Genomic DNA, 25,518 nt, shown 5'->3' with positions numbered 1-25,518 from the left:
ATGCAATGCAAGATTTTTCCCATACATTCGAAGGCTTTTGATGATTTTTCAGATATTACCAGTGACTACCGCTTCTGCTGAGAGGAGCTTTAGCTGTCTTAAGCGATTAAAATCATATCTGCGGAGCTCCACGGGCGAAGAGCGTCTGAACGGACTAGCTCACATGACCCTAAACCACGATATCCAGGTCGATGCTGACCAAATTTTTGATCGATTTGCAGCCAAAAAAGACCGGCGGCTATTACTGTGAGAGGTTAGGTCGTCTTTCGTTGCTCGTTTCTCTAAGTGCAGTTGATTCTGTTTTTTTAAATTTTAATTGTGCTTTATCCTCTGTAAACAATGTTAATATCAATACATTTCTTGCTTTCATGGCTTTGATAATAGGTAGACTGAGGCCCCGCCCCTCCAAAACCAGATTCTGGGCAATTGTCTTTGATATATTATTTTTTATTTATTTGGTTCTCTAAAGCAAGGGTCCTATAGGCAAATATAAGGAATAATACACTCCTTTATTTTATATTTTCTAAATTCTGCTGCTTCGTGGCAGTTCTAAAACAACTACTTGCCCAAAATAGAAACTATCACTGCTTCTAACTTTTTTTTAATTCTGTTGGCAAAATATTGTCATCCATTCTCAAACAAAAAAAGTCTACAACTAGACATACTCATGAAAAGTGTGTACTTTTAATTTCTTTACCTAGCTAACCCCCCGACCCCCCTCCCCCCGCCCCCGCCTGAAATCTTGCACTATGATAGATAATATTCTTGCTCACATGACTCCTATAAAAAGGTAGACTGACGGCCCCCCCCGAAACAAAATCCTGGATACGCCACTGCTTGGGTCTTCATAAAATGCTCTTTGTGTTCCTTGTCCGTGGTGTACATCCCAGTCTATAATTAATATGTGAGTGAGTCCGTAATTATCTAAAGCCACTTTTGTTGCTATTGCTGTATTGTTCAAAAAGCTGTAGCCACAAAATTCGCTGTGAGTAGCATGGTGACCGGGTGGTCTTACAAATGCAATTCCATTTTTTATTTCTTCTTGGATTATTGCCTCGACCAATGTGACTGAACAGCCAGCAGCCAGCTTTGCTGATCGGGATGTGTGAGCGTTAAATTACACCGAATCATAATGAGAAAAAAATTCTTCCAAGTTGTCTACTCTATGCTGTGTATTTTCTAGTAGTTGCAAGTGACTTGGCGAATGTACTTTTAAAATTTCTTCTTTAGTAACTTCTCGAGATGGTAAAACATGGCATTTTTTCAGAGTATTACATTCTTCCAATAAGTCTAGGCAGGACTTGAACCTTCCTGGACACTCTGGGTGTGTAGTATCCCATTTGCATTCGTGTTTCATCATGTCTTCGTGGTAAACAATACCAGTTGTACTCATTCTAGAAGAGACAATACGCATTGAAATACGAGTGTAACGAGAAAATACTCTAAAAAAATACTACTTGACATAAAAAGTGAATTTCGTTCTATTAGAGCTTGTGATAGACTCTTGAACTAAATACTACCTTATTTATTTTTATTCATATTTATTTCTTATTTTGTTTTTTAAGGTTATTTTCTTGGCCCAATGCCTTCGTATTTACTTCAGATTCAGATTTTGTCATTTTTGGGATGCCTCTATTATTGTTTCTCTTCTTTTTTTTCTCCTTTATCTTTTAGCTCTTCAGCTTCAAAATGATTGTCAAATTCTATTGAATTCCTAACTAAGTATGTGCTTTTATTTGCAGCGAGTACCTGATATTATTCCTGCCCTAATCAATGCTTGCGAAATAAGCTAACCATGACGCGGCTCACTATCGGTCTCGAAGCCTTTTGCCACAGTTTCGGAGCACTTATGATTGCAAAATCGGGCCGAGGAGTATCCCCTCGGAAAATCCTCTCGTGGGAAATTTTCCATCCCGGATAATTCCTTCCATATTCCCCCTGTGTTGAGGGTTAATTTAAAGCCGATATTTTGAAAGGGTTACTACTTCCCTGGAAGCTATGACGTTGGTAGACTCCAGGCTGAGAATTTCAGAGAAACTTTCCAAAAACGGTTGAATACTAAATTAGAGAGTTTGAAATTGGGCAATGTACAAGATGGATGTAATATTTTGATAATGTACAAGATGGATGTTATAATTTTAGGAAAATAATTTTTGAAGTTTCTGATAGTGTCTTAGGGAAAAAGTTAGAAACACATCTGGAAATATTAGCGTAAATGCTTTAGGTTTAATAGAGAGAAGTTACTTGCACAAGAATTATCTGAGTGATATATCATATGAAAATAAGAGGAATGTAAAGAAATTGGAGAAAGTATTAAAATATGAACTAAGGAGCAGTAATGTGGAGACCATGGATACAATTGTCAAGGATCTGGAACATGAATCTAGACGGCATATTAGTAAAATATTGGACTGGAATGTCAATAAATTGAGAGGGAGTAGTCAATCTTGACTTTTCCAAGTTAAAGATAGGAATAAGGCCACAATTAGTGATAAGGAAAGAAATAAAGAGAGATGGGCAGAACATTTTGAGAATGTGCTAAAATAGAATAGAGCAACAGGAGAAGATATAGAGAAAAATGAAAAAGTTTGACACCTTGGATGTGAAGGAAGATTATTTTGTGACGGAGAATTAGTGACAGTACTAAAAGGATTAAAAAAATAATAAGGCCCCAGGTGCTGATAGTGTTGTAAATGAGTATCTTAAATGTGGTGGCTTTGAGGTTAGAAATAAGTTACGGAAGACTATTATTGTGATTTTGAAAAAGGAGAGGAAGTACCTAGCGATTTTAGGAAAACCCTAATTAAAACCCTCTAAAAGAGCGGTGATAAAAATGAATGTGGTAATTATAGAGGTATTAGCCTGGTTTTTGTAGGCAGAAAATTAATTACTATGATGATACTTTTTAGACTTAGAGATGAGCGGTTTTAAGAAGGTAGAGGGTGTGTCGACCACATTCTCACTCAGGCTTATAATTGAGAAGTTCCTGAGTCATCAAGTACTTTTAGTCCTAAGTTTTACTGACTATGAGGAAGCGTTCGATTCAGTTGATAGAGCAGCTTTAGCAAAGGTCTAATCCTTGTATGGCATAAAATAAATAAGAAGTTTTTTTTTAACTAAAAGTCAGAAGCGACCTTAAAACTTGAAACGAACAGAAATTATTCCGTATAGGAAAGAGGCTGTCCCCTCCTCAACGCCCCGCTCTTTACGCTAAAGATTGCCTCTTTGTCACAACTCTACTTTTTAAAGTAATAAAAAACTTTAGCGTAAAGAGTCAAAAGTCATTGAAGGGCAACAAGCCACCACCTACACCATTTTTCCCCAGACGTATCTGATCAAACTTAAAATCAGGAAAGTACTTTAATTTTCACATGTTTTACCGCCTCTCATTTTCAGCCTCTTTTTCAAGAAATGGGGTTGATGTAATAGAAAGTCATGCGCAGAAGAGGTTACATACTCCTTTTAACTGACATTGTTGAAGACGTGTAGCTTACATTAATTTTTTTTTTTATTTAATTATTTTGTTTTATTTTACGTTTAAGAGTTGAGAAGGAACTTGTATTTTAGCAATAGAGGAGAACAAGGTCTACTTTGAATACTAACTATACATGACCACATCCACTTTCTAGACTAATCAGGGAGTCAGAAATACTAACGGGACATGTTACATAAGACTTTCTAGAGATGTTTGAATTTACGTAATTTCTGTTATGCCACATTTTCACCTTGAGACTCCAAATAAGAAAATTTCAACTTTGGAACATTCTAACAGGAGTAACGCAGAGAATATATGGAATAATTTTCAGTCGCGTATTGAGGCTAAAGTAATATTTTGATTCAAAGCTTTATGTAATTAAGGGATACTTATTAATTTTTATTTGGGCGGTTCTCGACTGTTTTCTTTTTAATAGACAAGTACCATTGTGCAGTGTTGTCAATACATAAAATATGTAATAAAAGAAAGAAACATCAAAAGGTAATTGACATTTTAAGAGAACTATTTGGGTTGAAACTCTGTGGTCGCTATAATACATATGTACACAGTATGTGACGTGGGCGATATAAAAGATTGTTTTTGGCAATGGAGTATGCTAAAAAGTTAAAATTATTGACCCATTGGTGTCTAGATGACATTGTAAATTAACATACCTTTACTTTTCGACTGTGTTCTGTATAATACACAAGTACCATCGAGCAGTGTTGTCAATATAAAATATCTAATAAAAGAGATAGAAATTTGTGACTTAACGCTAAAAAAGTAGAAAGTAATAGACTCATCAAGATGACATGGTTTTACTTCTCGAACGTGGTCGCTATAATAGACAAGTACACAATATTAGACTAGTGAGAGAATTATGAATATGAACCATCAATGACTCTAACCACTATGGACCTCAACCTCCAAGGACCACCTCTCCCAATACCCAAGACACCCTTCCCACCATTCCACCATTTTTTTAAGACACCCCCCCCCCAATTTCCAATATAGAGGCTCCATTTAGAGTTAAAAATGTGTAAGAAAAAAGTTAGCAGAACGTCGAACATTCACCTTTCGGAATTTAGACAAGAAGATGCTATGAACATCCAATTCTGTTACTTTTTACCTAACATTTTCAAATATGGCATTTAGAATGTTACTCCATTATTTTTTTAAAGTCCCCCCATGGCCTAAAATATTTCCCCATTATTACTTTTGTATTCACGAACCTTAGCACATCAGCTATTCATGCAAACAACCACCATATAAAAAAAAATCTCGTCACTATAAAAAAAATTAAGACGCAACGAAAAACAACTATTTTCAAAGCAAATTTTCGACTGATCTGCTAAATTAGATGGCTAGGAAACAGTTTGCAAACGTTTGTGAAACGTTGAATCATTCTTTTGTTCCCTAATAAAATTTAGTTCATCTATGCTGTAAGAATCGGAGCAAATGTTTAGGGTTAGGTTACAAATGCGACCTATGCAAAAATATATAAAATAGCTGGGGATTACTAGGTGGAACCTTGCCAGCAGACCACCTTCTTTATATGTATTGTTATGATAAGAGTATTTGTACCACAATTGTAAAAAAAAAAAAAAAAAAAAAAAAAAAAAAAAAAAAAAACAGCGAAAAATAAGCAACTGATCGGTGGCATCCATAGATGGGTTGCCATGTTAGACTCCAGGATATGTAGAACAAATATTGCAGCGTGAGCAATTTTACCATGCAACGGATTAAGTTAAACCAGAAGAGAAGAATTTTTATTTAGAGGGGGGGAGGCAACAGGGCTCTATATCCAGATAGTCAAGGGGCATGGGATATACAGTAATTTTTTCTTCAGGGTTATTGGGAGGGGCAACTGTCCCCTTGCCCCCTTCCAAACAACAACCCTGGTTATTCACATTCTAGACTTGGACAAAGACTTAAATAAATGTTGCTATCTTTACAGTGAATTGCACAAACCCTGAGGTTCCATTTCATAATGCAGAGTACATTAGAAGGGGGGGGTTGAACGAACCAGGTCACTCCCAAATCTTATGATCTTTAAGATTTAATTTTAACACAATTCATGCAATATTGCGGTTACGATAAATACTTCTAAAAATAAAATAAAAGAATAATAAAAATAATAAAGGCACTACGCATCTAAAATTAGGGGTATGGCCTATTCTATTTTCTTTCGTGTCAGTATTTAAGGGTGCTTGGTTTTAAAATGGTTGAAATGAAGGTGATAATGTTTAGCGAAGGGGTGTCCCCTTGCCCCCTTCCAAACAACACCCATGGTTATTCACATTCTATACTGGGGCAAAGACTCAAATAAATTTCGTTCCATTTCACTAATGCAGAGAGTACTTAAGGAACGAGGGTGGTTGAACGTACCAGGTCACTCCCAAATCTTATAATCTTTAAGATTCAATTTTAACACAATTCATGAAGGCTATATCCAGGGGGGTTACCCAGTTTGAGCCCCCCCCCCCAAAAAAAAAAAATTACCGAGTCGAAAATTAGTTGAAAATTAGTTAAACCTAAGTAAAAAATATTAGTCGAAAACCGAGTCGAAAATTAGTAAAGCCCCCCCCCCCGAACAAAATCCTGGATCCGCTCTTCCAATTCATGCAATATTGCGGTTACGATAAATACTTCTAAAAATAAAATAAAAGAATAATAAAAATAATAAAGGCACTACGCATCTAAAATTAGGGGTATGGCCTATTCTATTTTCTTTCGTGTCAGTATTTAAGGGTGCTTGGTTTTAAAATGGTTGAAATGAAGGTGATAATGTTTAGCGAAGGGGTGTCCCCTTGCCCCCTTCCAAACAACACCCCTGGTTATTCACATTCTAGACTGTGGCAAAGACTCAAATAAATTTCGTTCCATTTCACTAATGCAGAGAGTACTTTAGGGGTGGGAGTGGTTGAACGAACCAGGTCACTCCCAAATATTATGATCTTTAAGATTTAATTTTAACACAATTCATTAAGGCCGTATCCAAGGGGGGGGGGTACCCGGTTTGAACTCCCCCCCCCCCGAAATTTTTGACCGAGTCGAAAATTAGTAAAACCTTAGTAAAAATTAGTAAAATTAGTAAAATTAGTCGAAAACCGAGTCGAAAATTAGTAACCCCCCCCCCCCGAACATAAATCCTGGATCCGCTCTTGCAATTTATGCAAATTTGCGGTTACGATAAACACTTCTATAAATAAAATAAAAGAATAATAAAAATACTAAAGGCACTACGCATCTAAAATTAGGGACATGGCCTATTTAATTCTCTTTCGTGTCAGTATTTAAGGGTGCTTGGTTTTGAAATGATTGAAATAAAGGTGATAATGTTTATTGAAGGGGTAGTTTCAGAAGAAGAGTTTCTAAGCTATACCATTAGTTCTTTCATTTTTTATATCCCAGCTAGGTGTGCAAAAATTGTCGATTTTAAAAGCTACTTTTACCCATAAAAAGATTAAGGCAGATTTTGTCATGCTAAATTTGCAGTGTAGTTTAATGTTTTTATTTTTGCCCCTAGAGAACTCATTGTCCATGTGACAAAGTTGCACATAACTCATGCGAAAGTTTAAGGGAAGTAGGAAGTAAAACCTATATTCAATTTAACAAAAATCTGTGTTTATTTCTTTTGTTTCATAGCCTAATGTGGACACAAATCTCTTCGTAACTTTATTCAGTTTATTTTGAAAAATTATGGCCTAGTAAACGACACAGCATTCGCACGGGATTCTGGTATATGGATAGTTCTTCTGGACTTGGTTTGTTTTGACGGGCGTTTTCGGGCGGAAAAACTTCTTCCTAGCTAATTTATCTACTATTAGCTACCTACCAGTAGTAGCATAATATTTGTAGGCATGAATATATAATGAGTCCGAGGTAATAGACTTAAGACTGTCTCTGCAGGATTTCGACTCTTGTTGATAGAAGAACATCGCCAAGTGCTGAAAACCAACTTTGTGACAAAAGTGGCCCAGGATTGCACAAAGCCTCAATTCATACAGGGTGTCCCAGGGACTTCTTGCTGTCCGGTTCTAGGCTAGCTTAAGCCCTTCGGTGTAACCATGACAAGATATGTGATCCCACCCTCCACTAGTATCGGGGATCATTGATTTTCCTGAGGCCAAAAAAGTTTCAATGACTTAAAGAACATGAAAATTGGAACTTAGAATGTTAAGACGTTAAGAAATGACTATCATATCTACATTTTGACTGACGAATTCAGACGATTCGAACTGGACTTATTAGGAGTTTCAGAAACTAGTATCCCGGGAGTAGGAAGCATGAAGTTAGGTGATGTAGAGTTTGTTTACTAGTAGGGGAAGCTCTTATACCACGGGGCGAACAACGGGGCAAACAACTGTACGTAAAACTGGGGCGAACAAAATTTTACACCTCTTTCTAGGTCAATGACAGGGTTAGAATACGACCGGAACGATGTGACATCATCAGACCAGACTTTCTGGGGGTGTTAGTTTGAATTTACGTAATTTCTATGTCAAAATCAAAATACAGTTTTCATCAAAATCAAAATAATGATCACGCTTATCTGCACAGACCAGACTTTCTTTGGAATGTTAGCTTTGAAACATGTCATAAATACAAGAATATTGAGTGGGACTCTAAAGAGATAGAAATTTGTGACTTAACGCTAAAAAAGTTGAAAGTAACAGACTCATCAAGATGAATAGCTTCACTATTAAATGATATTAACCCTTCTGAACCCTTCTGAGATATTTTCATACCCAAAAACTACAAAATTCTAAATTTTTCGTTTGGATTTTTCAGAATAAAGAAGAATTTAGCGTAATACCACAGTAGTAGGAATGGTCAAGAGTTACTGACGGGAGTGACGTCACAGCCATCTATAACCAGTCTAAGATGACATGTTTCATTCTAGGCCTGTTTGATGGTTATGTTGTTTGATGTTGTTTCTTAGTTCTGTTCTGTTTGTTGACGACTATATGGTTTGATGTTGGTTCATAGCTCTTTTCTTTTTGTTGATGGTTATATGGTTTGATGTTGTTTCATATTTGTGCTCTGGCTGTTGATGGCTATATGGTTTAGTGATGTTTATTGGCTATGTTCTGTTTTCTATATGGTCTGCTGTTGTTTCATAGTTCAGTTTCTTGATGGTTATATGGTTTGATGTTGTTTCATGGTTCTGTTTTTTGATGGTCTGATATTGTTTCATAGTTCAGTTCTGTATGTTGGTCAATTTTTGTGATGTTTCTAAGCCTAATGGATACAGAAGGGAGTTTACATCATTGCCATATAAGAGCGAGTCTAACAGGACAGGATCATCGACACCTATTTCTAGGTCAATGAATTTACGTAAGGTTTCTCTTACATCACAATTCAGCCTTGAGATTCTGTTTATAATGAACACGCTTTGTGGTTAAAGTAACATATCGTTTCACAACACAATGGAGCAAAAATGAATACTGTGAATTTAGAAGTTTTAGCTACACAGATTTATAATGTGAGATCTGTTTAGTAAATTTTCTTTGGTTTTTCCAAATAAAATCATTTTTTGTAGCCCCCCCCCCCCCAATATGTTCAAGTTCAAGGTATACCACCCCCCCCCCAGAAAAAAATCTTTACACTTTGTTTCAATATATAATCTTTTTTCCGCTATTTAACCCCCCCCCCCCACCTCCCTCCTCCCACCATTTATCACCAATTAGTTCATTCAATTGAAGTTATTACTCAAAAAAGTGCCTTTTCACCCACATTTAAAACCATCAAAATCTTAACACTTGTGATTTAAACAAAACAGTGTGTGAATATGTCTCAAGAGGGGAGCTTCGTAAACAAATCTTTTCGCACGCGCCTTGTCTAACTTAACAAAAACAAGGGTGGCTGCTAGACATGAAAAGGATTTAGCTTATGGGTTCACATAATTCTAGACGATCTAAAAAAAGGCGAATTGTTTGCAAATTAAAAGAGATATTTTTAGGACATGGAAATTATATATAAGGCGAATGCTAACATCCATTTAGAGTGCGCTCTTTTAGGTACTTTTGAAAGAGCTTGTGGGAAAAGAGAGCCATTATACCTTTCTTTTGATAAGATTTCTGTTTTATTCTCAGGGGGGAGCGTGAAAGCTATAGTTGTTAACTCTGATAGTATAAGGCTAGAAAGCAATGTCTTCAGGAGTTGCATGAAATCTATATTAAGTGTAAATTGGCTAGCACTTTATCTCTGATCGCAAATTTTAGGTCTATAAGCTGGGTTAACGATCTTTTTTTTATCTAATTTAAAGCCTATATCTAAATACCCCCTGTTTCTTGAGCTTATAACATTTTGAAAGTTATGCCATGGGTTTGTAGCCTACGGAACTATCTAAATAGGACAATTTACCCCCTCCCCCCCACAATTCCCGGTTTTTTCATTAACCCTGGTTTTTAGAACAGTATTGGTTATAACTAGATTGCTATACCTACGAAATTTCCGTAGTCTGTATCCGTTACTGCTTTCTTTTCCTATACCAAGTTTACCTAGGCTAGGATACCGTCTATCCCTATTTCTACCGACTTGGGCGTTAAAATCTTCTAATAAAATAGCATATTTCTACCTAGGACTCGGTATATTTGTTCCTGTTAGCTGTAAGTAGAATTCATCTGAGTCAAACACAGTCATACGGTTCTACAGGGGTACATACTGCTATGGATGACACTCTGCACTTTTTTAGTTATAAAATGAGTGACTAGCATTCTATTATTAATACCTTCCCAACCTAAACAAGACTTAGAAGCTTTTTAATTCATCAGGAGCACTAATCCCTGTCATATACCCCAGCCTTCCTGTCTGAGTAAATATAGAATTATATAAATTCTATATAACCTTATTTCATGTTTCCCACCCCTGGGGTATGAACTTTTGAAACTCCTAATAATTTAAGTTCGTTGTGTCTGAATTCGCCAGTTAAAACTTTATTTTTGAAAAGTTATTTCATTAACGTACAATTTTCATATTGTTTAATCATTGAAATTGTTTTGGCCTCAGGAAAAGCAGTAGTTCCAGAACCAGTGCAGGGCGGGGACTAACACATCTTCTCAAGTCTACACAGAAATGCTTAAGCTCCATTAGAACCGGACAGCAAGAAGTCCCTGAGACCTCAATTTGAATGGAGGCTTTGTGCAATCCTGGGCCCATCTTGGTCACAACATGGTTTTCAGTAATTGGTAAAACTCTTCTATCAAAAAGAGTTGAAACCCAGCACAGACAGTCTCAAGCCTATTACCACTGACTTATTATATATTCATGTCAACAAATATTATGCTACAGCGAGGAGGCAACCCAAAGTAGATAAATTAGCTAAGAATAGGTTTTTCAGCCCAGAAACGCCCACCAAAACAGACCAAACCCAGAAGAATTGTCCATTAACCACAATCCAGTGCAAATGCTGTGTCGTTTACTAGGCCATAATTTCCTCGAGGGGAGCCACTCGACGAGCTCACCCTACTGTGCGTTACCCATCCCCTTGCTCGTTGTGAAGCTTAGCAATGTTTACGCTCATTCACCATGTTAAGGTGCGCTGACGAATTTTCTGTGCTACCACGGGATGGAGGGTCGAGCTTTGCTCCCTAGAACTCTACCATCACCGTAGAATTTTCCAGGATTGGCTTGCCCCATGCTCCCACCTAGAGATAGCAATACACTTCAGGAAGAACAACTGTTCCAATTAGCCGGCATTTTCAGAGGAATCACAAAACCTTGTAAAATTAAACTTAAGATTCCAACTGATATTGAGCTTTAATTAAATTGAAGACTACTAAAAAAAAAATTTATAAAAAACTATAGGGCGTCACTTGGTACCTCCAGAAGTTCTGTCATTTTTCACGACTTTTAACTGATTTTTTTCTTCTTTTTATTTTATTTACTTTTTATTTTTTTTTTATTACTCTTTTTTCATGCCTCTCTCGGGTAAATGTCTTTGGGCCATGTTGGAAGTTTTTCTAGGTATGGTTTATTGTGCATAACATCTCACTCGGGTTCGGCTTATGGTGGGTAGTTAGTGATGGACAAAAGTTTATCATTCCTTTTTCTTTCTCATTTTAGTGTGTTTTTCGTTCTATTTTTTTCTCTCTCCCTCTTCCTCCACATTACCGGGCATAGATTCTTGCTGGGGGGATATGACAGTGAATTTTTTCCTTTTCTATTCAAATTTGTTGTTGTTGATGAATAAATGAATCCTAATTCCTTTTGACTTAAAGGTAGGATTATACTGTTTTCAAATTTTAGAGCATAGCGAATTATGATTTTTGTCGAAGACCGACAAGGAAAAGCCCTTAGCGTGACTCTAGGTTAATAGTGAAACCTGACAACAAGATTTTGTATTCTTCACACAAAACCTGAAGGTTTATTACTATCTATTTTTTGAGTCATTCAAGCACAGTTTAATCGAGTCCTGGCGTCGCTTATTTTATTTAGAATTTCGTCATTTTATTAAGAAATTACAAAATTTTATTCTATCTTTTTATTTTATCGTCTGTCGAATTTAGTCAGCATCTAACTGGAATGATCAGAGCTTGCTATTGGAACAAGTTCCTTTTAAGCTAATTTTATCCAATAAATAACAAAGTTAACCAGGAATAACGTGAAAGGAATGTTACTTAATACAATATTAGAATGATCGACCAGAGCAGCACCCAATTGGAATGATCAGAGCTTGCTATTGGGAAAAGTTGCCTTAAGGTTAACTTTATCCAATAAATAAGAGACTTAGCCAAGAATAACGAGGAATGAATGTTTCTTATTAAGACAGACAGACCTTAGGATTCACGCTCTTAGCAAATTTCAATAAATCGAAATGTTGTTGAAGAAAATCAACGATTTTTGAATACTACAGACATGAAAAACCCTTTATCAAGTGATCTAAATATATATATATATATATATATATATATATATATATATATATATATATATATATATATATATATATATATATATATATATATATATATATATATATATATATATATATATATATATATATATATATATATATATATACATATATACTACTACTGGTACTACTAACCATTCACTCCAGCACCATGTTGTCTGAGGCCATCACAGCTATGCACACTCCTCCTCCACCCCAATCTATTCAAGGCCTTCCTTTTTACACCCTCCCACGAAGCTGCTATTTCCTTTAAAACTTTCTTTATGACGTCCTCCCACTCCAGATGAGGACAACCTACTTCCTATTTAGCCCTAGACGGTTGGTCGAAAAGGACAATCTTAGGCAATCTGTCATACTTCATCCGCACAACGTGCCCTAACCACCTCAACCTCTCTTTCATTATAGCCCTAGAGAGCGGTATTGAACCACATTTTTCGTATATCCTATCGTTTGAAATACGGCCAGTCAGGCTGGTACCCAGAACAATCCTTAAGCAATTTCTCTGGAAAACATCTAGCAAATTTTCATCCGCTTTTCGGAGCGTCCATGCTTCAGAGCCAGATTTGACCACTGTCATCACTGTAGCTTCTAATATTCTAATCTTGGTTTGCAGACTTATCTTCCTATTCTTCCAGACTTTTTTTAACTGTGAAAAAACACCCTGAGCCTTGGCTATTCTATATTTAACATCTTCACTGCTCCCACCATCTTTACTAATAATAGTACCAAGGTAAGTGAAGCTGCCCACCTGATCAATCTTTTCATTACCCAACATCACCTTTTCATCTTCACTTATTCCCAGCCTTAGTGACTTAGTCTTCCTAACATTAATTTTCAAACCAATTCTAGCACCCTGAACTCGCAAAACATCTAAAACTTCATTCATTTTGCTCATACTTTCATCTAGGACGCTTAAATCATCAGCATAATCAAAGTCCAGGAGACTTTTCCCTCTCAATTTGATTCCGTGGTCTATCATTGCCTTTCCTGTGCTCCTTAAAACGAAGTCGATCAAAATAATACATACAAAGGGAGATAGACCACAACCCTGCTTAACTTCAGATCTAATACAAAACCAGCTATTAACCTCATTTCCTACCTTAACTGCAGCTGTATTATTCATATATATATCCATTATTACTTTAATGTGTTTTTTTCGCATGTCATACATGAATAAAACCTTTACTAAAATAAGGATATCGTCAGACCTGAATGTTTGTTCTTACTATTTAACGCTAAAGGCCACAGACGTTTGGCTACGTTGGCACTACTTAATTCTTAGCTTAAGAATCAAAATGTGGTCGATACATCAATTGAAAACTCTGCTACCGTGTCATGTGTTGATCAAACACTTTACTCGAATTTTCGTTGGTTATTAACTTTCCGTGATGTCCGTAAAATGTTAAATGGAAGCGTGATATTATGGGTCTAGGAGATTTCCCCCCGTAGGAGATCCCCCCCTGGGGCCATGGAAATTCCAACAGAATCCTAAGGTTTGGTACGGACACATCAGTTCAGCTCCTCGATTCGTCTTCTCACTGGCTCGTCGACAGAACGTTCAAGACTCTGCCCGAGTTGTTCTACCAGCCTTACGTTGTGCACTGCCTGTACGAGGATCGGGTGATTCCATGCGTTTACGCACTCCTGCCTAACAAGTCAGAGGACACGTATACGAAAGTTCTTACTGAACTAAAGTCTCATTTGACGAATGGAGGTCCAACATTTGTATTGTCTGATTTCGAGTTGGGCGTGCAGAATTCCTTCGGGAAAGGCTTTCCAGCCACTGAAGTGAAGGTCTGTTTTTTCCACTTAAGCCAGAGTATCTACAGGAAAGTAAAAAAGCTTGGCCTTGAGACGAGGTATAGAGACGATGATGAATTCGCAGTCTCCGTTCAAATGCTAGCTGCTCTTGCACTCGTGTCCATTTCGGAAGTACATTCTGCATTCACAGCTGTCGCAGCAAAACTTACTGACAATGTATTTGGGCCAATCATCACCAACTTTGCAGATAACTACATCGGTAGAATGCGTGGAAGTAGGAGAGTACCTTGCAACTTTCCGCCCCGTGTCTGGAATATGTTCGACAGAGCGAAAGATGATCTCCCCAGGACAAACAACAATGTTGAGGGTTGTCATAGAGGATTGTAGTCTTCAGTTTCGGCTCATCACCCTAGTCTTTGGAAGTTCTTGGACATTCTCAAGCACGAACAAGCACTTAACAAGGCAGTTGTGATTCAAGCAAATGCGGGACAATCCAATGAACCAATTAAGAAAAAGTATGTGGATTTAAATGCCAGATTTCTAAGACAGATGGGAAACTACAGGAACATCGGAGTACTGGAGTACCTGAGACTTATTGCAATGAATGTTATTTTTAGAATGTAGCGTTTTAACTGTGTTTGTTTTACCATTTATAGACTACTATTTTTTTGGCGATTAAAAAGTGTTCTCCGCTCGCTCTGATGATTTAGGCCGCCGTGAAAGATAAGAATTTTTCAACAATTTTTGAGCCATGGGTGACATCCAATGCAAATAAGTCTAAAGCAAGGGTAGTCTCCGGTGGCGATTATTTCCGAGAGGGGGGAGAGGAGAAATTTCAGCGGGGGGAAAATCTCCTAGGGGGGGAATCACCGGGGAGGGGGAATCTCCTACGGAGCGAAATTTCCGGGGTGGGGGAATCTCCTACGGGGGAAATTTTCGGAGGGGGGATTTTTTTCGGGGGGAAATCACTAGAAACCGATATTACTCCTCTACATTGAGAAACATACGTTTTGAAGGACAAATTGATTCATGTGTATAATTGGGTGGTTGTCGGCATGTGTCAAGAAGTATCATCAATTGTAGAGTTAAATTAAGTTTCGTCTATTAATAGCGTTATATTACTTCGTTATATATGTATATTCAACCATATCTGCTGGTCTGTCCATGAACTTGTAAAAACAGTTTTTTCAAAGGGGCTTGCCCAGTGTTCAACAAGGGGTGCACCAGGAATAAAAAATTCCTCAAGACTGGTTATAACCATGGAATAACTACTCAATTACACAACCAATGCTAATAATGCAATTCAATACATTCATATTTAAGTAATAAAAATAATAACAGCAGTAATAATAATAATACTAATAATAACTATAAAAATAAAATCCGCAATGCCCCTCCGCATATTTCAAACATCCACAAAAAGAAAAAAAAAGAAAAGAAAGATCCAAATAAGAAATTAAAACCCAAAATTAGAATATATTTTCTTTTTTTTCAATTCTTCAAACCTTTTCGTTTCACCAATTTTTTTACTGTTACTATTCCATAGATTATTCCCCGACAAATAAAGGAGAACTTGTGATTTGATGGATACTGGAGCTGTCTAGTCGTTCCTTGCGCGAGTATCATATATGCAGCAATCAGACCTAATCTGAATCACGACTGCGCAGCATAAGGTCAAATACTATTATCATTGTATTTAAGCATAAATAGTAGGTGATAAAAATCCATACGCCAGCAGCCGATAAAATTTATAGCCTTCCATATTCAAAACTCACAGAATCACTTGAAGATTAATGGCAATGTAAATGGATCACACTATTTGTAGAAATTGGTTTGGATACAATGGTGACGAAAACATCCCGATCCATACCGAAGGACGATATAAAATACATTAATGTATCATGGAAAAATACAACAACTTAAAGTACAATGGGGGAAAATTTCAAAATATCCCTGTTTCCTGATAGTATCGTACTATCCTTGATATATTCTTAGCATAGTTCCTAAACAACAAAGTTTATTCGAAATGTAATACCTATATATTTGACACATCAGTTTCTCTTCAATCTCACCATCACTATATTTTAATCGAGTAATCCATGGACAATAACTAGCTGCTCAAGAGAATAAAATAAAACTAATTTTATCAGGGTTAACGTTTGTTTTTTTTACACACATCCAAGTTTAAAATTTATCTAGGGGTTGCGCATTTTATTAAATTAAAATTGAAAGAAAAACACGCGACGGGTCATCGACTAACATCGAAAGTTTCACTTCTTCCGGATCATGGAATGGCTCACTAGAATTATTTATATTTTAGATATTTTGAAGTACGTCAATGACAAAAAAATAAAATCAATAACGGTCCATGAACGGAACCTTGTGGAACTTCGCATGTAATGGGCAAACTGGATGATAATCGCTTTTAAACATTCTGAACATACCGTAGCTGTCCTGCTAAGAATGCCCGTAGAAAGCTAAGCCTAGGACCTCTTATGCCATAAAACTCACACTTCATAAACAGCATATCATCGACTACCACGTCAAAAGGCTTAATTATATCAATAAATACAACGAAAACCCTATTTCCTTGGTCCGGTGCTCAGTGGGAATGGTGAGGGGGCCGCGCGCCCCCTAAAGTCGCCTATAGTGGTGTAAGTTACTTAATTAACGCAAGTTTACGTTAATTAAACTTGCTCCTAACGCAAGTTTATCGGATCAACCTCTTTTGCGCCTCCCCCCACCCCCCTAAAAAAGGTCCTGGATCCGCGCCCGCCGGGGTTTTATTGACGACGCTAGTTAAATAGACAAGAGCTTTTTCCAATGCGTGACCAGACCGAAATACAAACTGTGTAGAATTTAATACGTTAGAACGCTATAACTATACGTAAAGACGGGCAGCAAAGCACTTTAGTCTATAATTTCTTAAACTATTAGCCTTATCACCTTTATGGACCTGATTCAAATGAGATATTTTAAAACTTGATGGGAAGAAACCCTCTTTCTGTGCACAATTAATTAGGGACATAGGATGGTGTTGGATTAATGACAGGATAAATCTAACAGCCCTCGATGATACAACGCCGTTATTAGAGGAGTTACTTGTCATTTCATAGATGACTTGCTTGATGATAAAGGTGTTAAAGCTCTATTGACAACTCAGATTCAAAATAACCAAAATCACCAAGGTGTTGAACCAAACAAGGTTCAAAGTCGTTTGAACCTTGTTAAACCAACGCCTTTGAAATTGGTGGGGGGGGAGGGGGGTCCATGATATTTACGCTGTCTTATTTGAAATTTTATACCTATTTTTATATATTTTTATTTATATACAAAAATAAATAAATAAATATATAGCACATTGTCATTGCCCTGGCTCTTATTGGTTGTCAAAACAGACTAGCATATCCAAGTTATGCACGCGGCAAATCTAAATCCTCTCCAATACCTCAAGTTTATTTGCTGAGAGAATTAGTCTACAAATACTGTGGTTTTTGATTAGCAGAAATCAGTAAAATATAAATTTTTATCATCTAAGGGGCATGACTTATCTGTAATGATACTATCCCTACGGGAGGTAAAGAGATAATGGTACTAATACCGAATGTGTTTCTCACTTGCTCTTTATTATTTTTGTTCATTTTAGTTTTCATTTCTTCATTCATGGTAATTTTTCCTCGTTTTAGGTTTGACATTTTGCATAAGCTAATTTTGGCCCTCTTTAAGTTTAGAGATTCGCTGTGTACTTCACAAGGCCAAACTTCATTTTGTTTTTTATTTGATTCTATATGATAGAATATGAGTTTGCTACAGCAAACCTCGCCACTGGGAGGGAACTTGATGATCTAATTATACCGTAGTCACAGAGAGATTTCAAGGGTGGAATCAGAAGTGATCGATGATAAACTGAAGACAGGCAAATAAGTTGTTGTTCAGATTTTCGCTATGACGACATTAAGTGAAAAAATAAGCTACAGATTCAAATTTTAAGTTAAAAATCCCTGAAAATATGTCAATACTGACAGACCGTATTTTATTGTTTAAGTGACTGTTAATTATTTAAGCGTAAAAGAGCTAAAAATTCAACAGAACTTAAGTTTACTAGAAAAATAAAAACATTTAAGATTAACTGTGTTTGAATAGTTATAAAATGTTTTTGTTTAGAGATTCATAATTTACTCTTTTTAGTCTTAAGTAAATCTGCCTACCAATTTTTACCCTTCATATTTTAAGGATATATCGAGAAGGCTAACTATTCGACATCAGCGTAGTGACTCGTGAGACCATGAGACCACACCCTCCTCTCTTTTTTAAATAACCTAAAACCATATCATTAGATGCAAATATCTCCAAAAACTCAATCTTTGACATGAAGTAACGACGTTAAATGATAGAGCGAAAACATATTTAAACTTTTTGCCGTTCTTGAATTAAATTGAACACTTCCACTTTATCAGATTTCATTAGGAGACTTTCGACTGAAATGTTTCTGTCAGTTTTTGAGATTTCTCTTAAGATCTTGGGAATATATTTTATTTTCTGGGATTATTCTATCATCAATTTTTCTTAATCCCTTCATAAGAAGGTCTTGGAAAGGTTCAAGAGTTTTTCTATAAAACTGTGTCAAATTCAGTTTTAGACTATTCGAATCTATGAATCAGACTCGCACAAGAACTAGTGAACTCTATTCTTCTATATCTTCGGAAATCAATTAGCACTGAGTAAGCTCTCTACGCTCATACAGCTCAAAAGTAAACAGCTCAAAGTTCTAAAACCTATACTAATTGAACTTAATACACACGTCACTGTCAAAAAGCTCATACAGCTCAAAAGTGACCTAGAACGAAGTTCCAAAACGGGGTTTTATATTACTGGTGCTGATGCTGCCAATCAGAAGATGCAAAATATTTCATCTTTTTGTTTCAGTTACAGATCCATTTGAACCTATACTAATTGAACTTGATATACACATTACTTTAAAAATGTGCGCTGATTTTAAAAAGTTTCTGGAGAAAATAAGACTTGAGCCACTTAGAAGCCAAATTGATTAAAACTGTCTAAAAGCAAATTTTGCTTTGTCCAATTGTACCAAAAAGCGAAGGATTTCGACATATTTTACTTTATTTTCAAGTCGAGCACAAACGTAAATTAATTTTAATTAATTTTAATATCAATTAATTTTAGAAACATTCTCACCAAACGATTAGTGCATCAACATCAAAACCTTGTAGTTTAGTTAAAGTTTGTCCGTTGTTTATTTACGTACCTTGACTTTTGAATCATCCAGTTCACTCAGTGATAATAGGCAAGAACTTCTGAATTCCGTCAGTTTTTATAAGAGAAATAGTTTGTTCTACGTAACCATTAAATTTGTTAGAAAATCAGCTTCCATTGATCCTTTTTTACATTAAAAGCACACTCCACTGTAACAATAAAGCAAAGAATACTAGCTTAAGTATTCAAATTAAATTGGCACTATGCAAAATGTAGGATATTTTAATGTACATTAAATCGCTTCTACATTTGATATTTGACGAATAACTAATTTCAACGTTTTATTCCACTTGACACTTATAACACCTAAAAGTTAAATAACAATTATATGCACGAATTTTAGACTTCCAAAGAACCACTAATTTCTTCTTCAATCAGAAAATTACCAGAGTTGCTAATTTTCTCAGTCTCAATAACCTTTGTTTTCCTAGGATAAGCACGTTTGAAAAGGAAAAGAAAATTCTAAGCATATAAAATGACAAGTTAAAATACGGATCAAGTTCAAAACAATGCTATGGTTCCAACAGCGCATCAGGAGGTAGTATGACTCTCGCATAATCATCTGTGTCGATAGACTTACAAAAGTGGATCCCATACTTTAGTTTCTCTCGCAACACCACCTAAAATAAAGAAGGTTAGCTTAGGTTTGCATCTCCTCTATAACAGTTGCTATTTTAAAGAACAGAAATTGAAGGGTGTTGAAACGAGATGCCAATATTAGGGCTACTTCACTGTATCTTGGGGAGGAAGAGAGGGGGGAGAGGGTATGCAAGAGCTGATCGTATTCATAGGAGGACAGGAGGAGGGAGAGTAAGACGTAGAAAATGCTACTTTTATTTTTAGAAATTCCTGGAAATTCCCTCCAGGAATTTCGCCTTTTTTAAAGGACGATCTCCTAAGGGGTTCTCTCAAATTGTCTCATTGACTTATAACTAATACTAAGTTTAAAAGAGGTTTCAGTGTAGTGGAGTGGCGTACACAATTACTAAAGATTTGCCAATTTGTCGAAGGGCTCAATTGTTACTTGCATACATAGAGAAATTCATGTATCTGAAAAATGTTTAGACGGAAAATTTGAAACTAGAGAAACTTTTTTTTTTAGTAAAAATCTTTGGGATAACATATAACTTATCCCGTTTGTACAACAATATACTGTTGCTTCTTATATGCACACATTATATGAGTTATGACCTAGATTCATTATCTGAATAGATGCCAGGTAAAACAGGAAAAGTATTCCACCAAAAGTATTACCATCAATGGTGGTAATAGACGCAGACTTAAATACCTAATTTTGCCATAAAACGAGAATGGGCATGTAACAAATAGAACGAGCATGTTTGAACTATCGATTTATCAAATGAATGTGTACCAGATGATAAAGAAAAAAGAAAAATCACAAAAACCAGGCCTCTCACCCACCAATCCTCCAAACTTGCCTAAAATCACGCTGTCACTCCTCAATTATAAATTGATGCGTCTATGGTTATGAGTGACAATGTATTTTCTTTCGCCGTAACTACAAAAACGACAGGCATAGTTTCATTTCACCATAAAAATAGCCCATCTACTGGAGGATTAAGCCTTAAACTGAACCAATTAAAAAAGTGTCATCTGAAATAAAAGCTACCGAAGTTAAGTTGCCAAAATTGAATGAGATGATTTTGGTTGCAAGTTAGGAATGTAACAATAGTGACAATTCATTAGATAAAATTTCAAGCGGCTCCTGGTGGGAACTACGGACGATAAATCGAAACAAAACGAAGTGAATTTGATTAACTTCTACTCTAAAAAAAAAAAAAATCAAATACTTTAGAGCAGAAAATCTTTAAATATGGAATGTGAAAAGTTACAAATGAAACGCTTAATTTGACGCAAAATGGTAAAAAGCCATGAAGAACTAAGACAAACTGCATTTCATCGATTGGAGTGCATGCCCACCACAGAAAAAAAAAATACTGAAAAAAGAACTAAAAAGAAAACCATACAAAAGATCATTTTGCCCAGGACGTGAAGATATGCTTAGAAAACTAATATACTTAGAAAACAATAATTCTATCCTTCTTATTGTCAGTTATTTTTGTTTTATTTTAAAATTTTGATAATCTTCTAAAAAAAAAACCTTTTCATGAAGTCATTTTCATTAACTAGGATAAATTTATGGGATCCAAATTGAAGTTGAGAATGAATAAATACAATACTTGTATTTACGGTGTGTGTAAAAAAAGAAGAAGAAAAAGAAGAAAAGATAATCTAAACAAAAAAAGGAAGTCTATAAAGTATAAACTGAAAAATAAATTATGAAAACACAAATACACCATTATTTCTACTCATTGTCGCACTGAAACCTCTTAGCAGTTTAGTGAAAAAAAGAAGAATTTGCAAAAATATACAAGAATTATGAATCATTTAATATTTTTGAATTACACAACGTAAAAATGTTTTGAATCGCTCAACATACATGACACTGTGACAGGAATTTAAGTTTTTTCTAAATATGTAGCTAAAATTGGAGTGAATCTAAAACCAACAAGAGTCTGGCGGCTAAATGCAGAGTTTAATTATACTTTTTAAAAAGAAAATCAAATGTTTTGTCAGTTATTAGGAGCAAAGTGCTTAAAAGTTCTGGTTATTTGTCTTTTTAGGCTTGGAAATAGATACTATTAACAGCACCTTTAATCGAACACTTTTGCATATGGGATCAATTTATGGACATTTTTGTGTCGCAGAATATGTTTAGATGAATGTCCGAATCCCAACGCAAAAGGTCACTACGGAAATTCACATTAAATTATGCTGCCAAAAATGGGAGACATGAAATGTGTCAACTACTTATCTTATTCGGTGAGAAAATACATGCTGTTAAGTCTTTACAAACCTTTACAATTACAATTTAGAAGTTAGTCTAAAATTTTGCTGAAATAAAATAAAAAGTTGAATTTAATAATCGAGTTTGAACAAAACTATCGTTTCGTATTCAACAAGGCTGGAGAATGTCAAGATACTAAAGTGACGAACACCTTATTAGTCAATAAGAGGCTTCCGGAAAGCATTCACATTGCCCTCAAAAGTAAATCTTCCAAAACTTTGGAAATTATACTTCACACTCGCGGTATTTTGTCTCTAAGGACACTGATACAAATTTCTAGGTAGCTAAATATAAAGCTTTGGCTCGCCGTTGAGAAACTGCAAAAGATCCATTCTATGAAAACAGGAGGTAAAGAGCCTTAAAAACCCGAGATGTAGTTCAAAGGACCTCCCCAGACATTTTGAGAAATAAGGGCCCATCTCCCTAAGAAATCATATGTCTCCACCATCCATTTTTTTCTAAGTTTCAAAATTCTCAAGAAAACTCATAAAAGTCATACAGACAAAAATACCTTTGCTTTATTTTTGGAACTCTTACAACATAGTAAATTTATTTTGTAGAATAAGCATTTAATAAATGTGCATCAGATTCTGTGTCTATTAATAGTTTTACAGTTTTGGTTAAAATCTATCCAATTTTCCAAAATATCGTACAAGTTCATGAATCTCAACTTCTCCAGTAATTACTGATCAATAAATTGCAGCAAATCAGCAAGCTGAGAAAAATCAAAATGGATATTGAAAAATAAATTTTGTCAGTTAGAAATTATAGAATTCTATACTCTAAAGCTCATAAAGACCATAAGAATAGGTTGCTTCTAATGAAAGTATGGGCTAAAGTCTCAGAAGAAGTTTGAGGTTAAACTAAGATTAGTAGGCCAATTTAGATGGCTAGGCCTGATTTAAAAAATATAGACCAGTTTGTTTTGTTCTGCGCAGCACAGTTTAAACTCTGCACAAAAAAGGCCTTCATCGGACATAGCAAGTAAAAATCTAGACTAGTGCGGGGAAGATTGATTCTAGTAGTAGTACTTTTGGGTATTCAATTTGTTTCTAAGCAATAATAGAATTCAAAAAAAAAAAAAAAAAATGGAATACACCATTTAATTTCTCCTTTGCAGCTATTTTTAAGTGCCATCGTTACTGAAATTTTTGATGCATCCCAGTCCCATACCCTAACATGACAAGATATAGGCCTTGCCCTAGGCTATTTAAAATAGCTGAACTAATAAGCTATTTTTGACCACTTAAAATCGGACGCAAATAAATTGTCTAGTGTGACCCCCTATTATAACTATCGCGTTAATATGCGAATTTCGTTTCTGATTTTTTAACGCGATGTTTCGCCCAAAAAAAAAATTTTATATGTGGGATCACTGGGATAGAAGGTAAACATTTGTCACCGGACAATTTAAAAAAAAAGATTTTTTAATAAACTACTATAGACAGTGATTCGTTCTTTAAGAGATTACAGCTACTGCTGCAACCATGATGAGCCTTTAACAGACACCCATTTCCTTGAGTTCAAATGTGTCTACAGCGCAACTACAGCCTGAGTACAGGTGGGCAGGCAACATGTTGACTGGATTGAGTCTTTTTCTGCCAAAATTTTGAGCGAAAATCTAATGTCTACTATTTTGCGCATTTTGAAAGAAGTACTCGAGACTGGTTAGTAGCGTTTGGAAGAGTATGTTTCCTATGACGCCTCATATACGAACAAACTCCCCTTTTCTTATGGCATCAAATACGAAAAAACTGTATATTTAGGCCACTATTTATCCGTGAAAGAGGTCTCTCATAACAAAAGCAGGGGGGGGGGGGAGGAGGGTATTTGTGCCAACCTGTAGTTAATTATGGCTTCAATACGTTCATACGTACATTTTATAGTACCTAGCACGGGCTTATCTGCACTTTTATTTATTTTATTAATAATAATAAATATATTTATTGATATTTCATACAATGAATATATTTAATACTTAATATTTTATTATTAACAAAAATTGAAAGAAAAGCAACTTACTTTGCACGAATATCTTGGCATTTTGAGCAAGAAGAAACAGGTATAGCTTTCGGGTAGGAAATGGTCAGGTGGCTGATATTTATCCAAAACCTGAAGAACAAAATCTCTGCCACGGAAATCAGCAACTGTTCTGGGTAGTCTTGTTCTTTCCCACACAAAACGTAAGAATAATGATCGTTCATGGTTTGAAAATTCCTCCATAACTTCCCAAAACCAACGGACTAGATTTGAAGTAGGTTCAACGCCTATAATCGCCAAAAACGAATTAAGGTATGCATAAATAGATTAAAATACTCGACTGAAAGAGTTCTAAGCTTCACATACATGTACATATTGAGGCAAGTTTAAATAATTACACACAATTCAGTCAAGCTTAATAAGCCATTGGTTCTTTACCTTTTAATTTTTTGTATTTGTTTTTAAACAAGTAATCGTAGATTGACATGTTCTTCCACGGTGTTTTAGCAGGGAGTGAATAACTGCAGTATGGGGTCAGTAGAAAGCAGCTTGTTGCTTACAGCTCTTCAAGACCTTCTGTGCAGATTCGTTTCTTTAAAGAAGCATAAAATGCGAAACTGTTTCACTAAAAGCTTATCAAGCCAAACATAAATCTCTTATACATTAATAGTTATGCCATTTTTTATAACTGTTTATAACTAGAGCTGTTTTATAACTAGTATTATGCTCGTACATGCACCGAAATGAAGGCCACAAACAAACAGTTCCTGCTAACGAACTGCAAGTAAGGAGTGACACGGCTCAGTAGCAACCGAAACTCTAAAAACGGAATTCAGATATCAATAAATATATAAAAAATTGGTTTATGAGGCTGATTCCAAATATAAGATTCACTAAGCTTAGTCTTACCCATAAAAGGCTAAGACCCTGAGAAAATTTGCATTATTTTTGTAAAAGAGGGAAACATCGCCTAAAAGTCAAAGAATATTAATGAGAACCACACCATCAGATTCAGAGTATTAGAGAACCTTATGGTAAAGGTTTCAAGCTCCTAATTGCAAAAATGTGGAATTTTGTATTTTTTTGTTCAGAGAAAGATTATGGATGCGTGTTTATTTTTTTATTTATTTATTTTTTTTTTCGCCAGCGGTGATCGTGTCAAATCAACAGTCCTAGAGAATTGGGAGAGGGCTCATTTGAACGGAAATTAAAAGTTCTAGTGCCCTTTTTAAGTGACTT

The 25,518-nt window shown here is 35.6% G+C and overlaps 1 protein-coding gene across 1 annotated transcript in view; it reads right to left on the bottom strand.

The window, feature by feature from the left end:
* Positions 1-1,231: 1,231 nt before the first annotated feature.
* The window catches only part of LOC148951294 (E3 ubiquitin-protein ligase HERC2-like), a 299,149-nt gene continuing 274,862 nt past the window's right edge, over positions 1,232-25,518 (bottom strand). Inside the window, 3 exon segments of the mRNA XM_089091055.1 lie at positions 1,232-1,394; positions 19,423-20,050; positions 24,322-24,566. Of these exon segments, the coding sequence (XP_088947181.1) occupies positions 19,943-20,050; positions 24,322-24,566 (353 nt within the window). The 3' untranslated portion in view covers positions 1,232-1,394; positions 19,423-19,942.

Source organism: Artemia sp. Qi Xiang Cuo, chromosome 6 (genome assembly GCF_049724085.1).
Source record: "Artemia sp. Qi Xiang Cuo chromosome 6, ASM4972408v1, whole genome shotgun sequence".
NCBI lineage: Eukaryota > Metazoa > Arthropoda > Branchiopoda > Anostraca > Artemiidae > Artemia > Artemia sp. Qi Xiang Cuo.
Note: the sequence above shows the minus strand (reverse complement) of the source record. Positions and strands in the feature narration are given on the sequence as shown.